The 19,190-nt window shown below is 34.9% G+C and overlaps 1 protein-coding gene across 9 annotated transcripts in view; it reads left to right on the top strand.

The window, feature by feature from the left end:
- DMD (dystrophin) overlaps window positions 1–19,190 on the top strand; it is a 1,137,330-nt gene that overhangs the window by 888,526 nt on the left and 229,614 nt on the right. For all 9 annotated transcript variants that reach the window (XM_088068904.1, XM_088068916.1, XM_088068923.1 and 6 more), the window contains one exon: window positions 12,857–13,046. In XM_088068904.1, the coding sequence (XP_087925030.1) occupies window positions 12,857–13,046 (190 nt within the window). The remainder of the gene's footprint in view (window positions 1–12,856; window positions 13,047–19,190) is intronic.

The following is a 19,190-nucleotide window of genomic DNA, read 5'->3' on the forward strand; positions in this document are numbered from 1 at the left end:
GCAATGGATTCTAATGTAAAATTGCAAAGTCTGGTGGAAAATATTGTAATTGTAGGACAATTATTTTGTTTTGTGAGAGATGTTGATAATACATCTATCTTTGTTGCCTATACTATTTAAAGAAGAAATTCTCAGTCTAGATGTTTGTGAGATGCTGCTTTTGATAACTTCTCTTGGGATGAAATCTTTAAGAAGTATTTCTTCAGTAAAACTAGCCACACTAAATGAAAGTGAATCTCTGCAACCTGAGGTATAACAGTTGAGATATGTCAGGGACCAAATAATTTTATATGTCAACATGTTTATTCTGAAGAACTAATGTATCTCTGCTGACTATTATTTTGAATAAAACAGTCAAAGTTTTCAAAAAACATATAACCTGGAACTATTCCGAAAAGTCTGAATTTTATGCAGTGTCCTCATGTCTTTTTTATTAGAGAAGTGGACATAAGAAGCCTTTAATTTTCATGAAACTAATTTCTCAGCAAAGCACTCCACACTTCTCAGAAGTTACTCTCCAGCAGAGTTAGAAAACTCTAAAGAAAAGCTCTATATTTACTGCTTGTAATGCAAAAATGTTAAACCTTTTGTCTTTAGAATATGGATGTCTTTAAAGTTAAATCTCCAACAAGAGATTTAAGTGTCTTTTGCTTTCTTTGTTCCATTGTGTTTCCTTTATTTTAAATCCTCAGAAAAGGACTTTAAGAAGGGTGGGAATAGCAAAGTTTAGATGCTTTGATTTTAATTTATGTTTTTTGGTTTATGTTTTACTTACATAATTTCTTAATATATCCATTTTTAAAAGCACACCTAAAACAGAATTTGGTACAGCAGGATTATTTTATGATAATACATAAAAGAGCGGTAACGTGTTTGAAAGACATTCTACTAACTGCCTGCAATCTCAAGCAAATATCTAGGTATAAAATATAATATCAATCTTACCAGCAATGACATCAGTTAACAATGTTTTGCTATTTTTTCTTCTTAATATCCCTCAGAATGATGACATTTCATCACATATAAGAAAAAAATTGTAAAAAGAAGTAAATGAAGCTGCCAGATGAAGCTCATGTAATCAGGAGATCTAGAAAATCATCTTAGTTGCTTATATTCTAGTTTTATCTTAGTTCTCCACTCAGCACTTTTTTATACAGTTCTGACATCGTATCCAAGATGAGAATTCAGTTGGTGTTAGTGAATGTTTTTGGTTTAATTTTTGAGAGGATAGTCTTGGTTATGCTTTCCAAATGCTGGTAGGATGCACTGAAAAGGCAATGCTACCCAGAATACTGTGTGATTCATCATTTCCACCTTTGTGAACATATTCCTATGATTTTTGAGAAACTCTTTGACAATTATAAAAAGGAAAGAGTTATTGAGTTATTTCAGGAGAGACTAGCACCAATATTTGACAAAGGGATCTATGGATCCTTGTGATTTAAGGGATGAGTTTCTTGAAAGTTTTAACATGAGTCTAAAGTAACTAAATTTTCTCACCACTTGAATATATCTACAGACCATAGACATATTCAAATGGACTATACATAATCTAGTATCTTTATCTCTTCCAGAAAGGCAATAGATCATCTGTAGGTCTGCTAAGTCCTCCCACAGACAAGCAAAAATGACCTCACAGCAAAAAGTGTTGCTGTTTTTAAATGAAATGCCTGGTTTTGTCTGTTCCACAAAGGATTTGCTCAGATTTCTGGACACCATGAATTCAGCTCATTGTTTTGGATTTTAAATCACAGAATATTCTGATACCCATAAAGATCATCCAGCCCAGCTCTTAAGTGAACGGCCCATACAGAGATGGAACCCATGACCTTGCTGTCACTAGCACAATGCTCTAACTATAGCCCAGTGTTAATGATTTAATTGTACACAGTTTAAAAAAGGAGAATAGGACTGGTATCTTGCAGCAAGACCACCATCTTCCAACAGTGTGAGCAAGTTACCAACAGAAACTAAAGAGGAAATTTTTTTAGAATACCATTCCTTACTGCTCAGACACTTGCTATTTCTTTTTTTCTTTCCCTCATTCTTGGTTTTCATTTTGGTCTTGATTAAAACAAAATTCTGCTTCTTTGTTCATAATTACTGTGCGTTAATTGCTCTTTACTCCTTTCTGGTGAAAATTAGGACAGTTCTGGTGTTAACTGGACAAAATCATTATATAGTTTATGGAACAGAATTCTAGAGTGAGAGCAGTTTTGTGGCCAAACATGAATCATAATGGAAGCTCAAAGTGGGCATATCAAAGAAATGCTCTATTTCAGAAATATTCCTCTTTACATAGAAGGAAAAGAAGGAGGAGCAAGGTATGAACGAAGAATAAGTTTGATGTGTGAAGGAACAGAAATGTCAATTTTTGTTCCCATTCCATTAGAACATTAAGACAAATGTGTTGTTCTTTCTCTTAATGGTGAGGTTTTTCTGAGGTAATTAGAAAATTTTAGTTTCTGTTTGAACAAGAACAGAAGCTAATGCTCTGTGCCCTGAAAGTCTAACCTTAAATATATTTCCTATTAGTCTGTAGATAAATTAACAAACTGTAGCACACTGATTATTGCTCTCATCCAAAGCTCATAGAACAAATTAATGTCTTTCCAGTCCACTCAATAGACTTCTTATCAGGCTTCATGTCCTTTAACACAAACTGAACAGAAATTAATAAAACTGATGGACTAGCAGAGTGTAAAGAAAAGGAATTTGACCTTAGTTGTCATGTTTTGTTTGCATTGTTTTTCTTGTGATAGCTTTTTTTTTTTTCCCCTGGTGTTTTCCCTGTATTTTGGTATTTCTTCAGCTGCTGTGCAGGCAGTTTAAGATTTCCCCTCGCTGGCTTGTCAGTCATGCTTGAAACTGAGGATAATTCAGTCTGCTATCAAATGCTTTGTCTCTCTTTGGAAGTTACCCCCAAATGTGTTAAGTTGACAACAGCAGTGCTTGCCTTTTTTTTGTGTGGATGTTGTTTAGCTATGACTGAAATTTCAGTTACATGCTTTCATGTAAAGTCACAAAGAAATCAACAATTAATGAGTCTCCATTATTCCTGATAAGGATCATTGGTACAGGAGGCTGATGGCTGTGGCTCTTGCTGACCAAGGCAGAGATCTGGGGAAGTGGCAATACAGAGGGCAGACTGGAAAGCAGTACAATTAGCAATATGCTGAATAATAATCTGAAAACTAATCTGAATAAATTTGCCATTTTGCTTTTCATACCTTTTTCCCAGTGGTTCATTACTGCACTTAATACCACCTTTTACCACTCCCTTGGAAAGGGCTCCTAATGCTCAGGGTTGAACATTATTTGCATTGACTACATTATATACTCTCAATCTCAGTTTCGTTTTATTCAAGAGGTTTCTGTAACAAAACTTTGCATCCTTGATTTGCTTCCAAAATAGCAGCTTGTAAAAAGGTTATGATATACTTTATGGATTTCTTTTCATAAGCTGAACTAAAGCTGAATCACCAGTTAAACTGATGAATGCATCAGTTATGTGTTCATTTCCATGATTAAAATTTGGAAAGTGGTTTGAGAACAGGTAGACATATGTTGCAGAAAAGAAATGCATCTCCTCAGATGTTGGATAAACTATCTGTAATATATAGAGGATGCTTGAGTGAGTACAGGTACTTGAGGTACTTGCAGTGAGTACAAAATGACAGTATCTTTTTAATGTAAATACCTGGTAACTATTTCAAAAATCATTAAAGAAGGAAGGAAACATTGCAAATCATGCACTATTTAAGAGAAAGATTTAAATGACTGCCAGAATTGCCTGTGAGCACATGAAGTTTCAGGTTTTGTCTCTTGTCTCTTCATAGCAGAATAGTCAGACTTTCTCACTCCCAGACTTAGAGTTTTGGTGTATTTATGTCTCTCTCCACTCTGTTAAATGGTCCAGAATTGTTGTTTGAGGGGTTATGATTTCTTCTGCTAAGAATTTTTGTCTTTGAAATTCATCCAAAAAAAGAACTGAGGTAGAACTATCAGAGATCATCCTGTTTCCTTTGAAGTCAGCTGAAGGTTAGCCATTCATCCTCAGTGGAGTCAGGATTTTCTCTGTAAGGCTTCTGTATCAAACACATACTGAAGTTCTGTTGAACTGAGAATGAGTTGAACACTATCTGAATTTGCTGAACTGGGCTCTGGAAATTCACTACTTAACTATTTATATTTGCATGAACCTGAGGAACAGAACTAGAGCTGTAGTTTCTTTCCATGTTATTTAACCTGCATAATAATAAATTATTTGTATTTCTCAGTATTTTTCATGTTACCTCTGGTTGCAGTTCCTGATGTTTTATCATCTTTCTGCAGCAGATTTATTTTAATCAGATTATCTCCTTATAGTGGAGAACTTATTCTGTATTTAGGTTTTCCATCAGAGTCTGAAACCTCCTGAAGAGTAAAAAATAAGTGTATAAGGTATGGAGTGGTTCTTTGCAACTAATTTTTTTTTATTGCATTGTATAAATATAAGAGGCAGTAGGCAGGCTGCTTTCTTTCCTTCTTACTCAGATGCTAACCAGTTTTGGTTACCAGCTGCTTCTGACCTGAATTTTACAGAGCTGCTTTGTTGGTTTTTTCTGGTTAGCATTTTATGCTTGTTAAAATATGTTGACAGAATACATGTTTTAAAATATATTGAATCAGTCTGATCTGTCAGCATCTTTGTGTAATGTGAGTACTACTAGAGGCCCATGTTTTAGAGGGGAAAAAATAATGTGTGTGTTTATCTAAGTGTTTATTTAGTGTTACTTAATATGATGCATGGTACAATAAGAACTGTAAGTGCTGCCAGACAAGTTTTTCAGCCTGGGAATTGAGGCCTCTTTCTCTTGCATGGTAGCAAATCACTTTTTTGCTAGGCCATGGAGTTCAGCCCTCAGAGGCTGATGCTCCAAATGAAAACTACACTAACACTTTAATAGTATCCTTTGTGAGCCCTAATTGATTTCATGTAATGCCATCAGTGCATTTCACAGTCTTATTAAATCTAGTTGTTTGTGCAGTAAGGCTAAGAAAACAAGTGCCTTTAGAATATCATTTCATAATCAGTTTTAATTATACTTCACTGTTTTAGAGAGCAAAGATTTTTATCATACTAAACTGCATCTAAGTAATTAATATGCTGTTTATTAAATGGTATTGTTGACTGCCTTGGAATTTTGAAAGAATGATAAGTTTTGGAATGCAAGAAAAACTTAATTCTACGTATTATAGACCATGAAGTATGAAAAGACTTACAGAACAATAATCTTTTTCTTCTTTTGGTAGAATAAGAGACTAGTTTTGTCTGTTTGGTTTAACTTTTGATTTTAGGATTTCTTCTTTTTCTGACTTCTCTCATCAATGGGAGCAACAGAATTGTTAAATAGTGTCTTCCTGTGTCTTATTTGGGCATTACTTGAATTATACAAGGATTAGACTGGAATCTGTTCTGTGGTTCAGGTTATTGAGGGAAGGGGGGCTGCCAGGTTGTTTGTTGTGTTGGATTTTGTTTTGGACTTTTTCTTACTTTGGATTTTTTTTTTTTTTTTTTTTCTTATTTAGTGGTTGAAGATACCTCCTTGGAATTTTGATTGAGGGCTATTTAGAAAAGCCCCTGGAGTGAATTAATCAGAATATTATTCTGTGTCTATAAATAATTTTTAATGATACCTCATATATCAGTGATTGTTGAGTGTTGTTCAGATTCCCCTCTCTTTAACCTGGTAACAGTTGTGATTTACTCTCTGGAAAATGATTGACTTTAATGAAAATTTATCAGGAGATTAAAAATCACAAGTAAAAATAAGCTGTTTTCAATAGCATCAAAGATAAACTGTAATTGATTGTAATTAGAAAAGAATCCCCTTAGTTTCAATAATGATTGTTCTGTAGCTCACCGTGCACATGTGATAATCTGTGGTTATGATGAACAGAGAGAAGATGTACACTTATTATAAATTCTTATATATTCTTAACCTATGCCAAGGCAAGCTGGGAAAAAGAGACAAAAGTGATGGGGGCAAGAAGAGACTGTTAGAAAACATTCCCTTTAACTCTCTCTTTTTTATCCTATTAAGAGGCATTTTGGGAATCCCAAAAGTGAATAGAGCATACAAAGAGACAGAAATTATTTTTTAAAAGATTGATGAGAAGTTTTCCTGCAGGGTAACACAGATCTTTTTGTGCTGATGTTGCCAGGTGCTTCATTAAAAAGGGGTTGTTTAAAGGTCCTATACAGAAGTCCATATATGTAATTTTGTTCCACAGGGAACAAATATTCCCCAGGAATATTTCCTTTGTTTTTAGCAACTCTTCTCAGTCTCATAAAAAATGAATAGATGAGAATAGATGAGGGAATAATATCCAAGAATGATCTAAAACTTTATGGATAAATGCAGGGTTTGGAGCGAGTTGGTTTTTTCTCTTTTTGCAGTATCTATTGTGCTTTAAAAAGAAATGTATGGGACGAACAATCTAAATCCAAAAATATGTCTTCAAATTGAGTTAGTATTTTTAGTAGCAAAGAAAGCAGTTCAGAGGAAAATGCTGGGAAACAGATTGATGATTTTTGTTATTTTTATACAAGTCCTGGTTATTTCAAGGTCTGTGAGAGGTATAAGACTAGAAACAAGCCAGCCAATGAGTAGTGGCAAAAGAAATAATTTCTTCTCTTATCTGCATCCATTTTCCTAAGTACAGAAACACCAGAAACATATTTTCTTGTTTTGAAGAGTTTATAATATGAAAACTGTTTGGGAAAAATGAATTGCATCTTGCTTAGTAGGGTGAGAAACTGTTCATTGAAGCATTTCCCCCTTTGTCTCAACAGATTTTTAAGAAAAGACAAACTCTGAGCTTATCACTACAATCAAGAGATGTTTTAGAATGTTCTAATTCTTGTATCTGAAGGAAGTGTTGTCGTTTAGGAAACTGTGATTGCCAGGGAAAGAGCATGACTTTGTCCATAAAGAGATTCTAAGTTCCAATCAGAGCATGGGGATATTGAGGGCTTTTGTTCTTTGCTCCTGTGGAAGGAAGGAGAATCAGCAGAGAGCTGCCTTTGTGTGTTTATTTTGGACCAGCTGTTGCTCTCTCTTAATCTCTTTGTATGCCAAATTACATCTGGAATTTAAAATTATATCACTGGTTATTAGTTTGTTATAAATATGGACAGTGCAGCGAAGACAGAGATGCCCTTCAGCTTATTGGAAGACACCAAGTCAGCTCTCAGGCAGTAGATCAAGTTGCTGAGAAATTAATGTGAGGCAGAGAGAAGTACTGCACTGTCGAGGTTTAATCCCAGTACCATCAACCGCTTGCTCACTTCCCTACAGCGGGGAGGAAAATTGGAAAGAAAAGCTAAATCTCCTGGGTTGAGATAAGAACAATTTAATAACTGAGGGAGATGGAGTGGGGGGGTTGGAATTCTACTAAATATGCTATTAATATTATTATTAATATTGATCATAGCTATAAGGAAAGGGAGAGGGAGAAAGAGTAACAGAACCCAAAAGACCCAAGTGATGCACAATGCAATTGCTCACCACCTGCTGATACCCTGCCAATTCCCAAGCCAATTTTGTACCAGTACACCAAAGCTTTCCTGGTTCCTCATTCAGAATAATGAGTCATGTCAGCTACTGGCTTGGATGCTGAGGTTGTAGCTCTAAGTTTGGTTACAATTTGAGGCTTTCTAGCCATTTGCAACAAAATTATTTCACAAGTAAAGTTGCATACAGGTGAGAAATCTCCAGTACTGTAGGATCAACTTGTTTAAGGATAGTTTCCAACAAGCCAGACAAAATAGTGATAGTAGGACATAAGTTTGCATATATAAAGATCACTCAAATATATATATATGTACACATCCACATGCCAGTGATCTACAGCAGAAAAAACCTAGTACCTCTGTTCCGATGGTCAAACTAAAAGGCACATTTATGCCGAAGTGTTACTGGAAAAATCCCAAGTGTCCCTTACTGTGGTGATAAGCTAGTTGGCATCCAGAAAAAGACAGGAAAGCTGTACTTAAAATGAGGTCTCAACGTAGCTCTCCCCACTGAATGTTGTATCAGGCATTCCAGAGTTAATCTGCACATTCATCACTTACTGGCATATATTAAGAACATTAACTGTCACTGTAGAATATACAACCTAGATTCTGAAAGAAAGTTCCTCTAACCAGCAGTCCCAAAATTAATGAATATGATTTATTTTGAATTTGCATTTCAAAATTACATCAATAATAGTTATTTTAAGAATTTAATTTTCATATCTGTGACATATCTTTGTGTTCCAGCTTTATCTAAGGTTAAATTATTCTGCCTCTTGGATAGGTTCTTTACCAGTCCAAGTTAAAGCAACTGAAGAAGAGTCACCAGTGAGAGCTTAAAATTATTTAGTAGTAAAAATTAAATATTCTAATAAAGCTTTCCAATTGTTCTTTTTTCATATTGGTAGAAGGGATATAAACCTCATGAAAAAGGTGCAAACTTTTTTCAGCATTAACAGAAAGATGCATGTAGTTCAAATTCTCTGTGATAGTTGCCTGAATATAGGAAATTCAGGTAACTTTTTAAATTTTATTTTATTTTATTTTTTGTTGCATGGAACTGTACTGTTAGAAAAGAGAAAATAAAATTATAGAGAGAGAACCACATGAAGTATAGAAGTAAAAGCATTTCCTGATGTTTTGTCAGCCAGTAGTCCAGGATATTTTATTTTATATCTCTGTGAGATAACTTTAGATCACCACAGTCTGCAGATGGAAGTGTGATTTAGTGATCTATTGAACACTGAATGATACAGAGTTGCTTTACTTCTACTGCTCTTAGAGAAATACCCGAGGAACAGAAATGTGTTAGTTTGTGCTCTGCACTTGCTACGTGTCCTGTTGTCTGCGCATCTCAAAGCATTTTACACACACTGACCCTCACAATGTATCTTGTACTGTGAATAACCATGGCAATTTGATGTACACAGATACTCATAAAATGTGAATCATTCATCCCAGATTATGTAGCAAACACTGCAGTTGAAGAAAAATCTGGTATTCACACTTGCAGAGCCTCTACAAACACTATATTCCTTGTGTCTTATGGGATTGGGTAGTGCTGAATGAAGCACTCCTGTGATAATTTCAATCACAGAATCACAGGACAGTCTGAGAAGAAAACATAATTTTCCCCTCCTTTTCTTCATGAACATTTGTATATGTATATATATACATATACATATATATGAACATTTGTATCTATGTTTAAAAAATATTAGCTTTAAAAGTTCTCAGCATGACAGCAATGTCCTGCAACAGAGGCTGGTAACTTACCTTTTTCGTGGAATCTTTTTTTCTTAAATCCTTTAAAACATCCTCCTGGCAGTACAAATGTTCACACATTGCTTGACTCGCTCCCTCTGACATGCCATCACTATTACCTCAACTCAAAGCCATCAGCTGACACTTGTTTAAAGGAGCATCATAACTTCTGTCCCGCAACAAAGCTCACACGATTAGAGTTGGTGAGTCCACTGTCACTGGTGCCACTGGTTCCTAAAAATCAAATTTACAGGGATGTTTGGGGACCAGCTTGCCTACTTTTAGACATAGAGAATAAAGCCTGTGTAAAATTAAAATTGTCTAAATTATAGGTGATTTACTGTTGTAGTCAGGAGAAGTAGCTTACTCTGACCTTGATGATAAGTGTGTAGGCAAGGGAGAAGAAACAGAAATCCAGAAATTATGTGTCCATGTTTTATGGAGGGAGTGTAATTTGCCTGTCCTCTGAGTGTCTAGATGAAAATGAGATGAATCCCATCTTGAATGTTTCTTCCTTGAATAAGAAGCTTTTGGTTATACGCTCTTTGATTATTTTATTACCATAGTATAACGGATTAAATAATGATCATTCCATTAAAATATTTTTTTTAAATATTATTATTATCTTTTAGTAGTTTAGGAGTATGCTGTAGTATTTGTACTGTGTAGTTTTCAATTTACATTAAAATATTGTTCTGGTTACTTCATGTGATTTTATTACTATTTGCACTCATTGTGAAATTAAACATACCTAGATAATACAGGCCAAAGAGAAAGCATCTTTGTTTTTATTTTGTGCAATAATGTCTTCTTCAATATATATTTCTTTAATCCCTATGATTCTGTGCAATTTAGCATATGCTGGATTTGATGCTCAGTTTTATTCTTCATGTTTAGTCTTTCTTTTCTCATTCTAACTTCATACTTTTGTAGTGAGAAAGCCAAGTAGAGTGAAGTTTATTGATGTGCTGCAGAACAGTCAATGTAGCTAAACATTTATTGCATGTTAGCTGCACCAAAATTTAAAATGCAAAGTCCTACATATTTTCTGGTGGACATATTAGTATGCTTATAGATAAGAAACACATTTCTGTAGACTGAAAGAATTATGTGCCATAAGATTTCTGTGTATCATAGAAGTGCCAGAAGATTCTTCATGATAAAAACTTCATTCTTTGCCCAGATCAATAAAATGCTATATTTTTTCATGAAGTCTGAGAGTTTCTCTAAAACACAAATTCTGACTTTGAGTAATCCTTCGAATTGCTCTCCCTTTAAATATCTTTTTCAAATCTGTGCTTATAGTCTTTGTTTTTTTTTTAAATCTCACTGTGTATTTGCAGAATGTTATTGTTAGAGTATTGCTATGTATTTATAGGAATCCAGGTGTACAGTAGTTAAAAATGTGCCTTTCATGTAATGAAGGAATTGCATGAGAAAAAAATGGTTTATGTGATTCTGCAAAGGCTATTAACTACCATGCTGCACACTGTAAATTGAATTAGAATAATGCTATGAAGCAGATCTTAGAATTGTGCTCTGAAGAACTGGAAGAAAATACATTTAATTCATGCAATTGTATTCCATTTCCAAGTTGTGTTGAATAAATGTAATACTGGTTTTGAGCTAAAAGTAGTAAATAGGTCAAAACAGCATTTTCCAGGTAAGATATTTTCCGCATCTTATTATATTTTAATGTATATTGCTAGTATATCTAGATGTAATTTCTATGTAATTATTCTTTAATTTAAAAAAAGAACAACGAATTCTTTCATTTCAGTTATTTTAAATTTGAAGAGTAGCCTTACCACAAGGCATGTTTATGCCCACGTAGAATCAAGCTGGGAAAGAGATCGTGTTCACTATTCTGCAGCTGAGTATTTCCTACTGACAGCTCCCAGGGAACACATTCAGGCTAATCAGTGCCATGATGTGGAGAGTTCCTGTAGGTGGCAAGAGGTGCAACTGAGGTGAAAATCCAGTCCATTTTTAAGCTTTGAAAAAAAGTGATGGATGAGTTTGTAATAAGGCATTAAATAGCTTTCTCGGTTTTTTGAGTGAAAAATAAGTTTTTTGGTTTTTTTTTAACAAAATGGTTGGGAAAAGCAAATAAGATGTCAAGGGATTAAAAATATAATAGAAATATGGCAGTTCTTGTGACATTAGTCTTTCAGGGAGGATATTTTTTTTCATGTAATGGTTGTCCTTGCCTGTACTCTGTCTGACTTTTTCTGTTCTTTCTACCCTGTGCTGCAATTTAACTATATGCTTGTCAAAAACCATGTTAAGTCAGTGCCACTTGGTGATATCATTACTTACCAAGAAGTACAACCACTTCATGACAGGAAACAGGATTAGAAAGAGAGACCAACACTTGGAAATTTCATGACCTCTGATTAATTACAGCATGAGAAATTATGTCTGCTAGAATATGGTATCCTAGTCTCTCCCTAAACAGCTAGGCAGGAAATCTATTGAGATATTTGAAGACCACCACAGATGTGTAGACTTAACATTGGTGTGCATCAATATGCATTCATTCCACTTGAATTAATGCACATTAACAAATGACCTTACTAAGTATTTTCAGAGATTAAAAAATTATTTAAGTATCATGTTGATGTTAAATAAATATGTATGTAATGCAATAAGTAAGTAACCTTGACAGTTTTGTGTTAATAAACAAAGTCATACTTAGCTGGTTATGTTTCTAAATCCATATTTTGCTCAAGTTCAAAGCAAAAAAATCAGTGAATACATGACACCTACATTGCACATGAATGCTGTTATTATACAGGTCTGCTTTCGTGTTTTTGTCAGCACCAGAGCTGCTGAAATCTTTAGTGTTCTTTCCTAATCTGAGTTAGACCTTTCCCAAGGATAAGATAGTCTTTCTCTTTAAAAATTGTATTTTATCCTGCAACTATAGAGATGATCCCTGTTATTTATCACATTCAAGTTGAAAATAAAATAATAAATTTTAAATAAATAAATAGATAAATAAAAATTAAACACAAAGCCCCCCACAAACTTTAGTGTTATAAGGGTTTAAGGTGTTGAACATATTCTCTAAATGTTTCAAGTCATGAAAATTAATTATGAAATTTATCATATAATGCAGTGGTCAGGATCTATTTTGTGATTTTTGAAAATAAACAAGTATTTCCAGTGCAGTGTAAGAAAATAATCTTTTATTAAAACAAAAGGTTTATTTTTTAATTTTTTATTTTTTAAGTATCAGAATTACTTCTGATTTTCAATTGTGCATATTTTAGACATAGTACTTTGAAAGAAGTGCTTTTGCTTAATTTTATATCAGATGTATTCCACTTACTACTTCTCAGGTAAAAATATAGAAAAAGAACCCTACCTGCCTAACATACGGTACAAGTGCTGTAGCTAATGTATCAGCAAACTTGCCTTGACTGGTACTTGAAAAATATTTAGTGTGTCTTTGTTATGTTTTGATTTAATGATTAAGGTTTGTTTTCTTCCAAAGAGCGCTGTATTTGATTGTTTGTACTTGTGCAGGGTGTGTGAACGTGAAGCAGCTCTGGAATCAGCCCTAAGAACGTTGCAGCAATTCTACCTGGATCTAGAAAAGTTCCTTGCTTGGCTTACAGAAGCTGAGACAACTGCAAACGTTCTGCAGGATGCTACACACAAAGAAAAAACACTAGAGGATGCAAAAATGGTTCGGGACCTCATGAAACAGTGGCAGGTAAGCCAAGCACTTCAGTATTGAGGCATTTGACAAACATGAGAGTTTATCAACCATATCTGATATTTATAGAAGTTATATAATTTGCATCAAGTTTATTCTTTGTGGCTTAGCTGAATTAGTTTTTCTCCATTACTTTCAAATACATGAGAAATGGTAATTTGGTAGTCTATTGTCAACACGCTCCATTGCAGTAATAAAAAGAGATAATGATGCAAATTTTCATAGTAAATGCCTGGACAGTTCTCATACAGATATTTTCCTCTGGGGGAAAAAAAATCTTAAAAAGAGATAATATTGTATTAAGTGTTCCAGAGAAGCCTGAGGAGAAAGAAAATTAATTAGTTGAGATGGTGCTGTGGAACTATGTTGCTATACTTGCATTGCGTTTTCTTCACTGCAGTTATTGAGAGTAGAACAGATATGTCTGCTTGAGGTCTTAAATTTCTTAAATATGAGATTGATTGGCTGTTTGGAAGGCAGGACCCTTTATTCCAGTATTGATAGAATCATATAAGAGTTTAGGTTGGAGAAGACCTTTAAGATTATCAAGTCAACCATTAACCCAGAACTGCCATCACTGAACCATGTCCTCAAGTGCCACATCTACACATCTTTTAGTAGCTCCAGGGATGCTGACTCAGCCACTCCCCTGGGCAGCCTCTTCCAAAGCTCAGTGACCTTTTTAGTGGAGAAATTTCTTGTGTTCACTCATAGTGCATTATTCTGATGCTGACAGGAAGTTCAAAACTGGAGATTTAAGGAACTGGATATGGATACTCCATGCCTTAGTTTATTTATTGATGAAAAACATGCTGTGAAAAATTTAGTTATAAGTGATTAAAAAAACAAAAATAGTACATTTATATAGCAGTTCACAGATTTTTAGTTGTAAAATAAATTCATTTATTATGATGGTTAATATTTGCAGTAGTCATAACCCAGTACTCTGTATCAAGTCTTTATTGTGAAAGCTTTTTGTTCAAACAAATGGAGTTTCCTGATAGTGGTGCAAGTATTATCTACCTATTTGCTAAAAATGGGTCATGGAGCACAAGTTTATCAATAGAACAATTTTATGGTGCCAGCTAAATGATCAGGAAAGAGAGTATGGCTTTTCATTCTGTTTCTCAGGTATTGCTGCATTGATTCTTTGAGGCTTCACACCCTGCTTGTGGGAGTTCTCTCTCACAATTCACTTTGATGGATAAAGATGAAAAGCAAGAACATGACATAAATGTGTGCATATAAAAGATTCAGACAAAAAGAAGCTTTACTAAGTCTCAGAAGTCTCAGAAGTATGTATTTATGTGCTTTGTGGAAAGGGGTTATTGCTCACTAATCCATACAATCAGTCACATAAAACATAAAAACATAAATAGTGATAAGCCTTTTTTTTTAACTCTCTATTGTGGGTCAGAAATATACTTACCCTATATAACACATCAGGCAATGACTTATTCCATGAAACTCACTGTGTAAATTGTACATGTATCAAAACAGAAATATTCAAATACAGTCCATGTCCTCAATATGGTTTGTTATCATCCCATATGTGTAGTAAAACTGCAAGCCTTACCCCAGCACAGGAAAAATCCTAAATGCTTTCATTCAGGATTAGAATTTTCCAGCTTACTATTTTTTTTTTTTCTTCTCTCACCAGCGGGCTGAATTCATATTTTACCTCCTAGGAGGTAAATTAAAATAGTGCTTTCTGATTAAGGATCAGTGTCTCATGGGTCTTTGGAAAGAAACTCTGACTCCCTGGATTTATTAGAATGCATAGAATTTATGGTCAAGTATAACAAATGGATTTAGATCTGCAGTCTCTGTCTTGCTCTTTATGCAATTCTGTAGGATTGGATAACGTAAAAATAGTCATTAGTACTCTTCACATGTTACAATTCTGTTTAATCTGATATTTTTATCCACTACATGTAAACCAGTATTTTGATAAATAATTTTCTACACAAATAATGAAAAACCTAAGTTTTCTGAGTTCGGTAGTAGCCTTGTATCCTTGTCACTACAGATGTTTATCTTACTTCTAGTGATCCATCAGTTTTCTGCTTTACACTCTCAAACTTTATCTTATTTCTTTAAACAATTAGAAGAATAATGACTTGATGTACAGAAATTTTTTGTATAGCAGCAGTTGTTTGTCTAGGAAAATCTCATGTTTTAGGCATTTGTTTTCCTTTTCATGTTCAGAAACCATTAACTCAATTGTCACTAATAAAGATTAATCTTTCCTTAGTAGTTAGCAGTTCATTCAGTAGCAGAAGGAGAAAGGTGAGACATATAATTTCACATTCTAATTACCTGATGATGTAATTATATTAAAATGGTGCATTATAAACACCCTGTTTGTTTGTACAAGCATGTATTTGCATGCATCATTTGTCTGAACTGACAGCAGTGTAATAGTTGAGGTGATTCACACAGAATACTTTCTGGAAAATTTTCAAGGATACAAAACTCCAAGGAGTTGTGTAATTATGTGCTGCTGTTTTTTTCTTCTAGTTGAAACACATCATGTGTCCTCATGAGGCCTGGTTTGTTAACTAACCATATGAGAGAGATGAGAATTAATTTCACTTTCTGCTCTCATACTTCCTGTGATACGAACTCTCAGCTGTGTTAATCACAATCATGGGTCGGTTTACATGACACCAGGCCTGCTGGTTACAGATAGGTTACACCTGTCCCAAAGGGGGAAAAGGATTTTTGCACAGGAGTTATCAGGGTTTAGTGAAAGGTAAACTGGAATTGAAGGGAGAAAGATATAAAACCAGGCTCACTTGAGATAAGCCTGGGGACAGCATGGTTGGGGGATGGTGTGCTAGTGAGGTCCTTTGGTCTGACAGCTCAGTGGAGGTTGGGGCTGGAGATCCATGTGGCTACAAAGAAACAAGAGTTATTGATGAGTTAGACACTGTGAAGGCACCTGAGAATGGTTGTACAGTAATTAGGGGTTCCCCTGCAGAAAGGTGGGGTGATCAATAGCCCAAAGTCCACCTGCACCAGTGCACACAGCAGGAACAACCAACAGCAGGAGCTGGAACCCATTGGGCAGCTGGAAAACCATGGCACAGTTTCCATCACAGAGACATGGTGGGATGATTTGCATGCCTGGACTGTGCAGTGGATGGCCATAAATTCCTCAGAAGACATAGGCTGGGAAGGAGAGGTGGTCAAAAAGCCCTGTATGGAAGGGAATGTTTTGACTATCTAGAGCTTGATGCTAGTGCCAGCAGGATTGAGTGTTTATGGTTAAAAATCAGGGAAAGGCAGATATTCTTGTGGGAGTCTGTTATTGACCTCCCACCAGGATGAAGAGGAAGATGAAATATTCTATAATCAAGTGGGTGAAGTCTCACAGTCACTAGTCCTTTTTCTCATGGGGAACTTCAGCTTACCAGATGTCCTCTGGAAATGCAGAAACACAGCAGAGAAGAAGCAGTCTAAGAGGTTCCTGGATTGTCTGGGAGAGAACTTCCACAGCATTCTCCTTGAGAAACCAACTGCTCATGGCTTGCATGGATGTGCTCTTTGCTGGGTGAAAAGTGGCCATGGGGCTGTGCCCAGGGAGTGGTGGGGAGTGGAGTCACATCCAGCTAGGGACAGACACCAGGGATGTTCTCAGGGCTCAGCTTTAGGGCAAGTCCTGTTTTCTGAGGAGTGACTGAGGGAGCTGGGGGAGTTTCACTTGTAGAAAAGGAGGCTCAGACTTTTCAGCTGAAAGGAGGTTTTAGCAAGATGGGAGTTGGTCTCTTCTCCTAAGAGGCCTCAAGTTGTGCCTGGGCATCCTTAGATTTGGTATTAGGAGAAATTCTCTCAAGTTGTCAAATGTTGGAACAAGCACTGGCTTCCCATGAACGTAGCCGAGTCACAATCCCTGGATCCCATGTCACTTAGGGACGCAGTTTAGTAGTGAAATTGATGGTGTTAGGTTAATGGTTGGTCTTGATTCTTTTTGAGGTTTTTTCCAACCTTAAGAATTCTATGATTGTATTAAGTACTTTTCTGGTCTGTCTTTTTAGCAATAATTGTATGTGACACTTTATGCAGCTTATGTGATATTAGATCCAATTTTGAAGCTAGTGTGGATTTATCCTGTTCCTTTATGAATGCAATCAGTTAATATTAAGCCTGTAGATGAATATAATCACAGACTTTTTTCACTGAAATCTGACGACGAATACTGCATGTGACACCTAGGTAAACAGTAACTGGAGAATGCTTTTGTACTCTATACACAGTTTAAAAAATGTTTCTGAAATGATCTATGATGACTGACAAATTATTGGTGGCATACACCTGACTAAAACTATGCCAGAATATGATAAATGAAGCAAAGTTAATACTTTGGCATGAAATACATAGCAGATTTATTTTTATTGCCACCTTCATGCTCACTTAGCCTATAACCTAAGTAGTTTTCCATTAGAGGCAGGAGTTTTGCTGCTCATAATATGAAAAATACGCAGTGCCTCAAGTTATAACTCAGAATATACAGTATGGGCAGTACCCTTATTTTCTCACACTGATGTTTTTATCTAAAACAAGGGACATGAGCAGCAGGAAAGGCAGTCTTGTCTCTTCTATTCTTATCAATACTTCAAAGGTGCTCACTTGTTTGTAAGGCATCCACACAAATGTTTTTTACAGTAGTAAAAAGCTGAGGTAGATAACATATTCCTGACACTTCTCAATTATTTATCACGATAGAGTGTTTGAGAGATAAAACATTGTTTTCAAATTATTTCAAATATAATTTATATATAATTGTCCAGCACAGTTCATTTTGTGATATTATCTATGGATTAGATGATGAATATCACTAAAATTGAAGAGAGAACGTTTCTGTAATATTCTTGTTCATTTCAATTGATTTTACTAAAACATATTAATTAATTTTCAAGTATTTCCATTCTCTGTTCTGAAACACCTTGTCATTCTCTATTCTAAAACACTTTTTCAGTCACTTCTGCTTACAATTTTTCCCTGAAAACTTTAAAAATAATATATAATCTTCTTCCCTTACCATTTCTTTAAAAAAAAGTTTAATTCTGCATTTTTGGCTTTTATACTAACTTGTTGCCAATTCTGAAATAAAATCTGTTCTGTAGTACGTGGAATTGAATAGCAGCTGTCAGTGCCATCTTATTCCACTGAGTAATGGAAGAGAAATTCCAAAATCTTGAGTTTTAAAACAAGTGCTCTTACAACCTAATCTAAGAAAGGCTAGATAGCATCTCAGAGTGAATCTTTTCCTCAGAGTGGATTTTTTAAAATATTGGTTAATATTACTTTGAAAACACATGGTCACGAATTTTTCAGTATTGTAATTAGCAGTCACAAGGAAGGGGATTAATGTTCTTTTGTTGTTAACAGCAAGTGTCAAATACTGAATACTTTCACAGGAGATTCAGGTGCTGAATCTCAGTGGGGATGACAATAATACAACTGTTCTTCTGAGATGGATATCAAAGAGAAGTAGTCAGAAATCAGCAATAAACCAGATAGGTAGATGTCACCACTTTTTGTCAAGTATTTTGTTTCAGTTTGTTTAGTCTGGATGGTCTATATCATAAAAACAGAAATGTCTCATAAAAACAGAAATGTACTGCTGCAGCAGCTTGCCTATGAGTTGATGCATCCATGTGCATTCTGCATTCCCTGTTTCTGAATTTAGAAGAAAAAACCCTTATCAGCACTAATTTTCTTTTGTGAGGTAAAAGGCTTGTTTTATCAAGATATCAAGTACTCTGGTACTTGAATGAGATGTAAGTACTCTTAAAACTTATTCTCATGAAAATAAAGAGCTCTCAATTTTCAGGAATCTCACATACAAAGTAGGTGTTTCCAAATAAGAAAATACATTTCTTCTTTTAATTTCTTGTTTACATATGTTCTCACAATCATGGTAGAAGAAAAATCCCATTTTTCAAATGTGCTAAATAACCTAGTATGTTCTCACTTGGTTGATTTATGTATTTAATCTTAAAAGTTTATTGAACACACCAGAGGCATGGTTCTAATTTTTCATTTGTAGATCAGCATTCAAACCCTACCAGCTTTAAACACAGATTTTCAAACACAGATTAGATGGGAAAAGCTTTTGTAGCATGAGGTATGAGA

This window comes from Pseudopodoces humilis, chromosome 2 (genome assembly GCF_049639895.1).
Source record: "Pseudopodoces humilis isolate 2021_Gansu_Grassland_sample_001 chromosome 2, ASM4963989v1, whole genome shotgun sequence".
Lineage (NCBI taxonomy): Eukaryota > Metazoa > Chordata > Aves > Passeriformes > Paridae > Pseudopodoces > Pseudopodoces humilis.